General features: G+C 47.8%; 1 protein-coding gene across 2 annotated transcripts in view; it reads left to right on the top strand.

Annotated features, from left to right (window-relative positions):
- dock5 (dedicator of cytokinesis 5) overlaps positions 1 to 12,445 on the top strand; it is a 30,202-nt gene that overhangs the window by 12,478 nt on the left and 5,279 nt on the right. For both annotated transcript variants that reach the window (XM_084025209.1, XM_084025208.1), the window contains exons 12-40: positions 22 to 164; positions 416 to 541; positions 772 to 896; positions 1,451 to 1,622; positions 2,235 to 2,338; positions 2,545 to 2,725; positions 3,591 to 3,688; positions 3,778 to 3,867; positions 3,951 to 4,051; positions 4,126 to 4,260; positions 4,342 to 4,453; positions 5,263 to 5,333; positions 5,437 to 5,543; positions 5,623 to 5,759; positions 5,990 to 6,085; positions 6,190 to 6,288; positions 6,505 to 6,675; positions 7,248 to 7,348; positions 7,431 to 7,489; positions 7,642 to 7,796; positions 8,081 to 8,166; positions 8,756 to 8,912; positions 9,028 to 9,068; positions 10,088 to 10,178; positions 10,276 to 10,395; positions 10,655 to 10,744; positions 11,512 to 11,616; positions 11,779 to 11,920; positions 12,349 to 12,430. In XM_084025209.1, coding sequence (XP_083881335.1) covers positions 22 to 164; positions 416 to 541; positions 772 to 896; positions 1,451 to 1,622; positions 2,235 to 2,338; positions 2,545 to 2,725; positions 3,591 to 3,688; positions 3,778 to 3,867; positions 3,951 to 4,051; positions 4,126 to 4,260; positions 4,342 to 4,453; positions 5,263 to 5,333; positions 5,437 to 5,543; positions 5,623 to 5,759; positions 5,990 to 6,085; positions 6,190 to 6,288; positions 6,505 to 6,675; positions 7,248 to 7,348; positions 7,431 to 7,489; positions 7,642 to 7,796; positions 8,081 to 8,166; positions 8,756 to 8,912; positions 9,028 to 9,068; positions 10,088 to 10,178; positions 10,276 to 10,395; positions 10,655 to 10,744; positions 11,512 to 11,616; positions 11,779 to 11,920; positions 12,349 to 12,430 — 3,297 coding nt within the window. The remainder of the gene's footprint in view (positions 1 to 21; positions 165 to 415; positions 542 to 771; positions 897 to 1,450; positions 1,623 to 2,234; positions 2,339 to 2,544; positions 2,726 to 3,590; positions 3,689 to 3,777; positions 3,868 to 3,950; positions 4,052 to 4,125; positions 4,261 to 4,341; positions 4,454 to 5,262; positions 5,334 to 5,436; positions 5,544 to 5,622; positions 5,760 to 5,989; positions 6,086 to 6,189; positions 6,289 to 6,504; positions 6,676 to 7,247; positions 7,349 to 7,430; positions 7,490 to 7,641; positions 7,797 to 8,080; positions 8,167 to 8,755; positions 8,913 to 9,027; positions 9,069 to 10,087; positions 10,179 to 10,275; positions 10,396 to 10,654; positions 10,745 to 11,511; positions 11,617 to 11,778; positions 11,921 to 12,348; positions 12,431 to 12,445) is intronic.

The following is a 12,445-nucleotide window of genomic DNA, read 5'->3' as shown; positions in this document are numbered from 1 at the left end:
CTCCTCTCCTTCTCCTCCCAGGATCGCCATGGAAACCTACATCCGTCAGAGGCAGCTCATCATGTCTCCGCTGATCCCGTCACGAGTCATCGGAGAGAACGAGCCGCTCACCGCCGTCTTCAACAAAGTCATCGCCACACGGGAGGTCAACCACAAAGGCCAGGGTAAAGAGGAAGCCATGGCAGACGGGTCTGTGGGGGTCTGCAGGGGTCTGTGGGGGTATGCGGGGTCTGCTGGGGTCTGCTGGGGTCTACAGAGGTCTGCAGGGGTCTGCTGGGGTCTGCAGAGGTCTGTTGGGGTCTACTGGGGTCTACTGGGGTCTGTTGGGGTCTGCAGAGGTCTGCAGGGGTCTGCTGGGGTCGGCCCTTTTGGTATCGGTCTGCCTCGTTGAACTTCTCCTAATGTTTGCCTGCAGGACTGTTTGTGACCCTGAAGCTGCTCCCGGGGGACCTGGTCCAGGTCCGGAAGGACTACCCTCACTTTGTGGACCGCAGCACGGCTGTTGTCAGGAAGATGGGCTTCCCGGAAATCATCCTCCCTGGTGTGTTACAAGTGTTTGTGGCCGGGCATCACCACGCCTCCGCCGCGTTCATGTTCTTTTTTTAAATAGCTGTTTTTTATAATGGAGTCTGGTGCAGCACTAACTGTATACTGTAACTATACAAAAAATAGCCTTTTACACGCTGGATTGCATGTTAGCAAATAGTGGACAACCAGCTTTAAAAGTATATATTTTACGATCGTGACGGATTCTGATCGTTCTTCCTGCAGGAATCGTGAGGAACGACATCTACGTGACTTTGCTGCAGGGAGAGTTTGACCGAGGTAAGAAGAAGACCCCGAAGAACGTGGAGGTCATTCTGAGCGTGCACGACGACGAAGGCAACCCCATGGAGGTACATTTATTTATTGCACAAATAATGAATAACACGTTTCATTGCATTGATTCCTGGGTGACGTGTAAACCATGTGATAGACAATAACTTCTTTTTTTTTTATTTGAATTGGGACGTCCAGCTCAATTAAGACACGTGTTATTACTCTTCTCATTCATACCCAAACCATAAATCCTTTAAATACTTTATTATATAGTGTTGATAATAATACATTTTATTTGTAGAAAAAGAAATGGAGCCGAGGGAGGTGGGCGATACTCAGGGAAAAGTGGCAAATTTGCAAATTTATTACGATGCTAACAACCGGATTCAGCAGTTGGGCTAAAATGCTAGCGGTAGTTTTCACTTGTTGTCATAGCAACAGCAAACATCCATTGTTGGCGGAAACCAAGCAAAGAGTGGCAAATGACCAAACTTTCTTTTCTAGTTATTTTTTTATCTCTAGCGCCATCGTCAGGTCAAATTTTCCACTCGTCTCAAACTTTCAAACGCCTGCTTAACGAACGCTGCCTCCACGTCCACGATAACCCGCCTACTTCCTGTCGCGTCCGTAGAAGGTGATCTTCCCCGGCGCCGGCTACGACGGCATCACGGAGTACAAGTCGGTCATCTACTACCAGGTGAAGCAGCCATGTTGGAATGAGACGGTGAAGGTGACCATCCCCATCGAAGACGTCTGCCGCTCTCACCTGAGAGTCATGTTTCGCCACCGCTCTTCTCAGGACTGTGAGTGTCTGTTGTTTCCATGACAACCACTGACTGTCCTTATCCTCCATCCTTTGATCCCTTATGACGATTAAAAAATTATCCTGGTGAATTTCCATCGGTCACTAGTGACGTGAAAAAGACGTCTAGCTCGAAAATTTATCATTTATTTATGTAGGGAGACGTATCATTGATGATTATTTAATATGTATTTCTCTAAAGGAATTATGTGTCTTATCTGTGATGCAACAAAATATGTTTCTTAACAAAATGCAAAGTGATTCCAGGATGTTTTAGTAATATTTTAGGAGTTTTAAGCACATTTTTTGATGATTATTGGGATAATAACGTGAATTGATTTGGCCCCGCCCCCTAAAGCATCCCCTGCATTCATTGAGAGAGAAGTAGGACCATTTTCTCATAGACTTCTATATAACCAGAGAGGAGTCGCCCCCTGGTGGCCAGCAGGGAGAATTACAGTTTAAGGCACTTCAGCAAGGAAACATTTGTCTCATCTGTGATGCAATAAAATGTGATTCCAGGATGTTTTAATGATATTTTGCTGATTATCGGATGATCCAGTATTTTGGGAGGATAATTGTGAAGCTTTCATGTCTCCATCGTCTCCTCCAGCGAGGGACAAGTCGGAGAAGCCCTTCGGCATGGCCTTCGTCCGGCTCATGCGAGGAGACGGCACCACGCTGAAGGACGGCCGCCACGAACTCATCGTCTATAAGGTACGACGTTAATTCACCGCGGCCGTCTTCAGAAATCAGCAGGTCGGTCATTGTGATCTAATTTCACGACAAATGGGTGTCTGGAACAGCTGACGGCCGGCAGACGGGCCGCGCAGGAATACTCTCCTCGATCAATAAATATGAAATTAGATCTCCGTCGATCAATACGCCTCGTGATTAAACCCCCCCCCCCCTGTATTTCTCAGGTTGATGCGAAGAAGACGGAGGACGCGAAGGTTTATCTGAGTTCGCCGGCGACCTGGACCGAGGCGGCGGAGAAGGAGAAGCAGACGGGGAAGTCCTTCCACCACTCGACCGCCATCCCCGTCACCAAGGACAGCTTCCAGCTCGCCACGCTCACCTGCTCCACCAAACTCACGCAGAACGGTAGTCCTGGTCCAGGATCTGAGACCATTAGAGCTCATCTTTACCAAACGGATCAGATCCTCCCCAGATAGAATTTAACACCCAGAACTCTGCTGCTAATATGATCCATGAAGCTCTAATTAGCTTTTTAACAGGATTATGTAAAAGGTAGAACACCTAGGCCTCTTTAGACGAACCAAACTCAGTCCTGGACCAACAGAAAACAGACTCAGGTCCGTTTCTGGTCCAGGTCAGATCTGACGGGTCCTCAGTCCTTTTTTCTGGTCCTGCTGTAGCTCCTCCCATCGCCAGTCTGCTGGTCAACGACATGATGACCGTCGCTTCCACACATTAAAAACCCTCTCATTTTATATTCACCAGAGAAAAACATCTCTTTCAAACATTTATGTATTCATTCATTCATTCAACGCATCAAAATAATGTTATCATTGTCTTTAAAAGTATAATAAGTTACTGAATGGAGCCTGAAGGCATCATAATGTAATGGAACTTCTGTTAACGTTAGCAGTTAGCTACGTTATTTATCCGCCACTAGCATCTCCCGATGATCCGTATTTTGACAGAATCTCAGCGGATATCGATCGGCGGTTGATCGGATCCGCTGGAGTCTGGAGAAAGATATATGGTCGGAGCGAATCCGGAGTGTGTTGCGTTCACGATGTTCGGTGATGAGAACTGCAACCTGGACTTGAGTTAGTGGGAAAAAAGAGAGGGAATCTCCATATTCACACCTCCTCACAATCCTCCGGGAAGGTGCTGGATTTTGAATGAATGCATCGGTTCATCCTGCTGTGGCCTGCCTGCTCTCTCTGTGTCAGAAGGGATTATTTCAATAATAATGCTGAAGGGATTCTGTTTTTTCCAGTGGATCTACTCGGCCTGTTGAACTGGCGGTCCAACTCCGAGGACCTGGACCAGATCCTGCAGAGGCTGATGGAAGTGGAGGGGGGGGAGATCGTGAAAGTGGGTTCTAGTTCGCTGCCATGTTTTTTCGTACGTGTTATTTCTTGCTCAGTGGCAACTTTAGCAGCAGCTTCCTGTTGTGTTCCCAGTTCCTCCAGGACACGCTGGACGCCCTGTTCAGCATCATGATGGAGACCTCCGAGAAGGACACCTATGACACCCTGGTGTTCGATGCCCTGGTGAGTTAGTGGTGGTTGGTGTCGGCTTATGGAGCTCTGATATTCAGTACGTACGTCCTGACTTCCTTCTCGTCTTCATCCAGGTTTTTATCATCACACTCATCGGCGACATCAAGTTCCAGCACTTCAACCCGGTCCTGGAAACCTACATCAACAAGCACTTCAGTGCCACGCTGGCCTACATGTGAGTCTAGACGCCCCTTCCTGCTGTTTCACGACTTTATGGTGACTCTGATGCCGGGCTCGTTGGTTCCCCAGGAAGCTCACCCGGGTGCTGAACTACTACGTGGGCAACGCCGAGCAGCCCTCCTTGACTGAGAGGCTCTACACGGCGCTCAAGGCCCTCAAGTACCTGTTCAGGTTCATCGTCCAGTCCCGGGTCCTCTATCTCAGGTGTCCGAGGCGCTAAAGAACCCACTTCTCCCTCTGGTGTTACCAGAACGACTTGTTTTAATGCCATGCTTTGATTCTCAGATTCTACGGGAACAGCGAGGACGGCGACGCCTTCTTCAACTCCATCCGAACCCTCTTCCTGTCCTTCAACACGCTGATGGACCGGCCGCTGGACGAGGGCGTGAAGATCAAGGTCTGGAGCACTTTATGTCAGAGAAATGATTTCAAAATCCTCCTGCTCACATATAAATCACTACATGGTCTAGGGCCGAACATATCACTGATATGATCCCACTATAAGCCTTCTAGACCACTGAGACCTTCTGAGACAATCTGTTAGTGATTCCCAGAGTAAACAACAATCATCATTTAGTCACGATGCAACAAATAGCATGAATAAACTCCCTGAAGATGGAAGACTCGCCCCAACTCTGACTCTTTTAAAACTAGACTGAAAACTTACGTTCACCATAGCTTTCTGCTGAATCCTTTAATGTCTGCACTGTTTTTAATTATTGTAAAAATGTTTTTATTCTCCTTGTCTTTCTGTAATGCATTTTAATTTAGCATTTTTTTTCACTTTATTGTGTGACATGTTATGATGTGAAGCACTTTGAGTCTGCCTCGTGTATGAAAGGTGCGATACAAATAAAGTAGCCTTGCCTTTATAGCTTGTAGATAAAAGGTCAGCACTGTCTAATGGCTGTGAGGGGGTTTTAAAACAGAAGAATAAGCACAAATATTTTGCACAACTTGTAAAATTGTCAATATCATTATATTATGGTGCGTATGTATATAGAGTTTTTATTCTTTGGGGGTAATTTTTCTATTTTCTATTTTATTCATGTTCTTGACTGCAAATTCCTTGTATGTGAAAACAATGTATAATATATATTAATGTATAATGAGTTACTTAATGGAGCCTGAAGCATCATCATGTAATGGAACTCCTTTCTGATTGATGAAGATGATGAAGGTCCGTTCTCTTCCTCTTCCCTCCAGGGAGCCATCCTGAAATACCTCCCCAGCCTCATCAACGACATCCAGACTGTGTTTGATCCCGTGGAGCTCAGGTATCTCTCCGAGGGCTCTAATGGTGCTAAATCAGCATATTTACTTGTAGTCGTCCTGCTGAGATGTGAAATACGAAGCCTGACCCTGGTTCTTCGTTCTCAGCCTTCTCCTCACCAAGTTCATCGAGAGCATCCCCGACTCGCAGCTGGTGCGTCAGAAGCTCGGCTGCATGTGTAAGATGGTGGAGAGCGACCTTTTCAGGCAGCCGGGTACGAGTCGTGACCGTGAACGTTACACGCCGCCATCACAGCTGCATGTACGAGCTCCTGACTGTCCTCTCTGGTGCAGATTGCCGTGACGTGCTGCTGCCGCTGGTCACGGACCAGCTGAGCGGCCAGCTGGACGACCACTCCAGCAAACCGGACCACGAGGCCTGCGCCCAGCTGCTCAGCACCGTGCTGGACAACCTGGACCGCAAGGACGTGGTGAGCTCTCTCTCATGGGGCGTTCAGGGTCTGTGGGACACGGCTTCAGTGTTTACTAATAGAAGAAAATCTATTCTTTTTTCGGCCTGAATGTGTTGAATTTCAAATTTGTATTTGTTCAAGTTAGTTGATCCACTCTTCATGATACATTTCAATCCCAACCATTCTCCCTGTCGTATATAAGTGCCGGCGTTGCCGTGGTAACTGACCCCGGGTCTGTTCTGGTGCAGGGTCCGACCCGAGGCCACGTCCAGCTGATCATGGAGCGGCTCCTCCGCCGGGTGAACCGCACCGTCATCAGCATGGAGCGCTCCTCCGCCCTCATCGTAAGACACCATGTGTATGATGTATATGTCCATGTTTGAGTGCAGCGCTGGTTAACACTGGAGGCATGTGAGTGATGGTGACCCCCCCCCCCCCCCCCCTGCAGGGCCACTACCTCGCCTGCATGACGGCCATCCTGAAGCAGATGGACGACATGCACTACGCCCACTACGTCGGCACCTTCAAGACCCGACAGGACATCATCGTAAGTGTCCCACCTCCTTCCCCGCCGGCCACTTCCTGTCCCCAGACATCCATAACGGGTATTAACCGGCCCACTTACGGGCCCTTAAGGGACTCTTGATTACAGACGTGTCATTCAGGGGATCGGAGCGGCATGATGGGGGGGGTCGGGGGTCGGCAGGTCTGCGTCACGTCGCTTAGCTTGCATAACGGTTTCCTCCCCTCTGCCGCCCCTCAGGACTTCCTCATGGAGACCTTCATCATGTTCAAGGACCTCATGGGAGACGTGTTCCCCGCAGACTGGATGATCATGAATCTGGTCCAGATGCAGGTCTTCCTCAGAGCCATCAACCAGTACTCCAACGTCCTCAACACCTACTTCCTGGACGAGGCGCATTTTCAACTGCAGGTACGGGTGCTGGAAAAACACCACACTAAAATTCAAGGGTTTTCAAGGTTTGAGAAGGGCTTGGATGTGGAATAAAGGTCTTGAAATGTGTGTTGTATGTGATGACATCTATGATAGAACAGAGAAAAGAAGATCTCCATATTTGAGGGACTGAAAACAGCATTTCCTGACATTTCTTTATGAAAAATGACTTTTGATGATGAACAGATGATGAAAATAGTTGGTGATTATATTTCTGTGGATCTGTTAGTGGAATTAGTTGTCCTTTCATTTGTGGTCCTTCTGTAAAAAGCTGTCTCCAAACATCATGTTGGTTGTTTAGAGGACAATAACATCTCATTTAATGTGATGAACAAGTGACATAATAAGTAGACTGAATACTGACCATTGGATTGGTACAAATATGGAGTTTACCACAGCTGGAAGGTGCTGGAAAAGCATGGAAATGCACCTTGAAGTGCTTGGAAAGTGCTTGAATTTGACTTGGTGTAGAAACCCTGCATAAAAAAGGAAAAAAAGGGCTGGAGGGTTAATTATGGTTTTAATATTTAATGACATTCCCCCGTTTGCAGCTGTGGAATCACTACTTTCATCTGACCGTGGCGTTCCTTACCCACAAGACACTGCAGCTAGAGTCCTTCTCTCAGGAGAAACGCAACAAGATCCTGAACAAGTGAGATCACGTCTGATCCATCAAACATTGTTGGTATTATTTAAAAGCCTTGAATGTAACGTGTGATGTGAATGTGCTGCAGGTACGGAGACATGAGGAAGACCATCGGCTTCAAGATCAGAGACATGTGGTACAATCTGGGTGAGAACAAGACAATATGTTTTATTCTCCTGTTCCTCCGCGTCGTCGTTGTTTTGTCTGCCACGTTATTAGATCCGTCCTCGTCAGAAAACGAGGACGCAGCTTATTGCCTTCTGCAATCACATGATTATTAATATCCCCCCCCCCCTCAGGCCCCCACAAGATGAAGTTCATCCCGGCGATGGTGGGGCCCATCCTGGAGGTCACGCTGGTGCCGGAGCCCGAGCTGAGGAAGGACACCATCCCCATCTTCTTCGACATGATGCAGTGTGAGCACAACTTCAGCCCCAGACACACCTTCGAGACGGTAAACGGGACGGATATTTATTTAGTTTATAGTTTCCACTGAAGAGTCTGAGGGTTTGTGATGCGTATGATGTTGATACATTTTTTTTTTTTTTTTTTTTTCAATCTCTTTTTTTAATGTATTATTATTATTATTCCGTTTTTTCTGTCATTTCTCTGTGTGTTTTATGTTGGGACCCCCTCAAAAACGAGGTTCATCCTAAATAAATACATTTCAGACATGATGATGATGGTGATGAAGATGATGATGGTGATGGTGATGATGATGTCACTTTTCTTTTGCAGTTTGAGAACGAGCTGATAACAAAGTTGGACCAAGAGGTGGAAGGAGGCCGAGGGGACGAGCAGTACAAAGTCCTGCTGGAGAAAACGTAAGAAAATAAAAGTCTTTTATTCTGAAAGGTTTTTTTTAAATGGATAGTTGAGTTTTTTAATAATATATGAAAGGTGATAACGTTTAATAATAACCACTCCCTGTGGTGTCGTATGGCTGCTGCTCGTCATCTATGCTAGGTAATAGGGAAGCTAAGCCCCGCCCCTTCCTGTGTAACTTTTTCAAAATAAAAGGAGCATAAAAGGATTTGCCTCTCAGCGTTGACTTTGGTGACCACCAAAAGGGGGCGGGGCTTAGCCTCCTAGCATCCTGACTACGGATCGGTCCCTCAAAGTAACCCAACAGAAACAACGTGAACGTTGAAGTAACACACTGATCACAATCCCTCTGTGCTGTTCACGTAGGAGGCCTTCCAAAGTACAACAAAGGCATTTATTATTGTGTTTTTCAAAAAAAGGGCCTCGAGGAGTCAGAAGGATAAGACGTTCTGTTAGAATTTTAAGCAACCTCTAATCGATAGGCGGCCCTGTGGGACGCCGCCTCCGAAACAAGCAGAAAAACAATTTTAATGTGGTGTGAGGAGGAGACGGAACCAGAGACGTTTACGTGATATGTTTGCCGTTCAGGTTGCTGGAGCACTGCCGACGCCACACATACCTGTCCCAGTCTGGGGAGGAGCTGGCCCTGCTGCTGAGCAGCCTGCTGGAGAACCTGCTGGCCTACCGGACCATCACCCACGACGAGAGTCCCGAGCACCGCATGAGCTGCACCGTCAACGTGCTCGTACGTCTGCCGTTACACACCGGGCATCTACACACAGCCGTTATCCGTAAAGCACTTCCTGTCAAAACACTCTTCAAAGAATACTGTCAAGATTCATTATGTTTCTCTCTCGCAGAATTTCTACAAAGAAAAAAAGAGGGAAGACATTTACATCCGGTGAGTCGGAAAGAAACAGACAAAGACCTCCGGTTCTGAAAAGTGAAGTGCCTTAAACTGTCATTCTCCCTGCTGGCCACCAGGGGGCGACTCCTCTCTGGTTGTATAGAAGTCTATGAGAAAATGGTCCTACTTCTCTCTGCTGGCCACCAGGGGGCGACTCCTCTCTGGTTGTATAGAGGTCTATGAGAAAATGGTCCTACTTCTCTCTGCTGGCCACCAGGGGGCGACTCCTCTCTGGTTGTATAGAGGTCTATGAGAAAATGGTCCTACTTCTCTCTGCTGGCCACCAGGGGGCGACTCCTCTCTGGTTGTATAGAAGTCTATGAGAAAATGGTCCTACTTCTCTCTACTGGCCACCAGGGGGCGACTCCTCTCTGGTTGTATAGAAGTCTATTACAAAATGGTCCTACTTCTCTCTGCTGGCCACCAGGGGGCGACTCCTCTCTGGTTGTATAGAAGTCTATGAGAAAATGGTCCTACTTCTCTCTGCTGGCCACCAGGGGGCGACTCCTCTCTGGTTGTATAGAAGTCTATGTGAAAATGGTCCTACTTCTCTCTGCTGGCCACCAGGGGGCGACTCCTCTCTGGTTGTATAGAAGTCTATGAGAAAATGGTCCTACTTCTCTCTGCTGGCCACCAGGGGGCGACTCCTCTCTGGTTGTATAGAAGTCTATGAGAAAATGGTCCTACTTCTCTCTTGATGTATTATCTCAGTAAACATTGTAAACATGAGTTTATGTCTCAATCTCTAGTTTCAAGTCTTCTTCAATCCAGCATGATGGTCATTTAGTACATTATGGTCCATTTAGAGTCCACCAGACCAGAAAGCAGGGGATGCTTTAGGGGGCGGGGCTTACCTGCTGACAGGTTGCTACCATGCTAGTTAGCTACTAAGATGACATGAATATAACTCGAGGCTTCTAAACCATAATCCTCAAACCGATGGGTGACGTCACCATGACAACATCTTCTATACGGTCTGAACTGCATCCTAACTAATGTGGTCTTGCACCCAGGTACCTGTACAAGCTGCGAGACCTGCACCTGGACTGTGAGAACTACACTGAGGCCTCCTACACGCTGCTGCTACATGCTGAACTACTGGAGGTCTCCGACACTGACTGCTGTTGTGTTGCCGTGTTGTCACCTTGCTTCTAAATGTCCACCTGAGTGTTGATGGATTTATTTATGTACCCCCCCCTAGTGGTCAGACAAACAGTGCGCATCTCATCTGATCCCCGGCGACAGCAAGCACGTTTGGACCCAGCAGGAGCTGAAGGAGAGGCTCTTCCAGGAGATCATCTGCTACCTGGACAAGGGCAAGGTTGGTACGCCCCGGAGGTGTCCGGATGTCAGGATGCTGTTGTGACAGACGTTGTGAAACCGGCGGGGGAAGTTACTTAAACCCTGTTGGGTCAATGTGCCGTTAGTTTGTTTCACAGCCGTGATGCCAGATTGTAAAGCGGAGCTTAAAGGCATACTTCCCCGGTGGATCATGACTCTGTACTGAAAGTGGGTCATGTATGTAGTCAGATTGTAAAAATACATTTCAAAATACATTCGCCCCCCTTTTGTCTCCTCAGATGTGGGAGAAGGCCATCGAGCTCGGCAAACAGTTGGCCAAGATGCACGAGAGCCACATGTTTGACTTCATGGAGCTGAGCCAGCTGCTGGTGAGACCACGTGGTGCTTTTACAACTCTGACCGACAGCTAGGGGGATCCGTATTCGCCCGTATGCAGACGACCCCCAATAGTCGACTATTCCACGGTCCGATCTCAGAAGCTTGATTCGACTGCCAATCTTATAGTTGACTGGCCATCGGGAGATTTAACAGCCGGTCCATCCCGAGCCAAACCGGCCGGCGGTCATATTTCAAACTCAGATGTCAGTCCAGTCGTGGAGGGATTCAAACCGGTGACGGTACGGCCCTCAGGCCCGGCAGGCAGACTGGGACACTTTAATACTGTCAATTTAGAGGGGGGGATGTGAACGGGCCCTCCCAACTTGGACTGCTCCACTTTTTGTTCAATAGGATTGGTTCATCGGCCCCTTTTACAATCAATAAGCAAAAAAGAAAAGACAACAACCTGATTTGACAATCAGTCGACTATAGGGCAAGATTTGACCAATCAGGTTCAACTATGTAAATTCTTAGTTGGCGACGCCCCTACAGACGACCTAATAGATCTGTGTTAACGCCTCATTACGGTGATCAGAATGAGTTACGGTGTGTTCCAGCCGAGAGCCCTCGGCCAGGAGACGAGTTCACTCATTCCAGAGAGTCTGCTGCTGTAAATGTGTTATGAAGCATCTACTTAGAAAGTCTCTCAGGGACGGTGCTTCAGTCTGATTGTCCTGTTATCTTTTCCTGGAAATGACAGTAACCACGTTCATTTTGAAAATGAACGCCTTAAATGAACGGACGAATTGTGTCACAGAAAAAACAAGCCCAGTTCTACGAGAACATCATGCACGCCATGCGGCCGCAGCCTGAGTACTTCGCCGTGGGATACTACGGCCTCGGATTCCCGTCCTTCCTCAGGGTGAGGAAACCATCCTCCTTCAATAAATGAACACTCGCACCGAGCTCATGCAGCCATCCTGTTGTTGTTGTTGTGTTTGTAATGAAAGAATATGAAACGTCTGTGTCACGACTCCTCTCATACATTATGGAAAATCAGGATTCTGTTTTTTTATCGCCACAGAACAAGATGTTCATCTACCGAGGAAAAGAATACGAGTGGCTGGAAGACTTCAGCCAGAAGCTGCTCTCCCAGTTCCCCAACGCCGTCCGCATGACCAGCACGGCGCCCCCTGGAGACGACATCAGCAACTCCAACGGGCAGCGTATCCTTGTGCACGAAGCCGAACGGACGCCGTTTGGTTGTCGAGTCGCATTTGTGCTTTTATGTGAAATATCGCGACAACAGCGCTCATTTCGCCCTCAGGAAGGAAATGACATCATCAGGCCGATATTTAAACGTGATACTTTGCTTTATGAGGAGAATGTCTTTGTGTTTCTTGTCAATTAGCAACTCTAAAATGGTGAACATGGTAAAAACACGTTAGCATGTTAGCATTAAACCGTGCACGTTAGCATTCAACCGTGCATGTTAGCATGTTAGCGTGACGTCAGCGTAAATCAGTGCATCAGCTGCAGTGTTTGAGGATCGCAGGTTTATAAACGGAATCTGGTTCCATGCCACTCTGTGGTTTCTGCTCCTCCACCTCCTCCTCCACCTCCTCCTGGTCTCTTCCTGAGCTGAACTCCACAGACATCCAGTGTTTCACGGTGAAGCCGGTTCTCACCGTGCCGCTCCAGTTCAAAGACAAAGGGGTTCCTGAGCAGATCCTCAAGTACGTAGCAGAACG

Source organism: Eutrigla gurnardus (assembly GCF_963514095.1).
Source record: "Eutrigla gurnardus genome assembly, chromosome: 13".
Classification (NCBI taxonomy): Eukaryota; Metazoa; Chordata; class Actinopteri; order Perciformes; family Triglidae; genus Eutrigla; species Eutrigla gurnardus.
The sequence above is the reverse complement of the archived record's forward strand: the minus strand, read 5'-3'. Positions and strand labels throughout refer to the sequence as shown.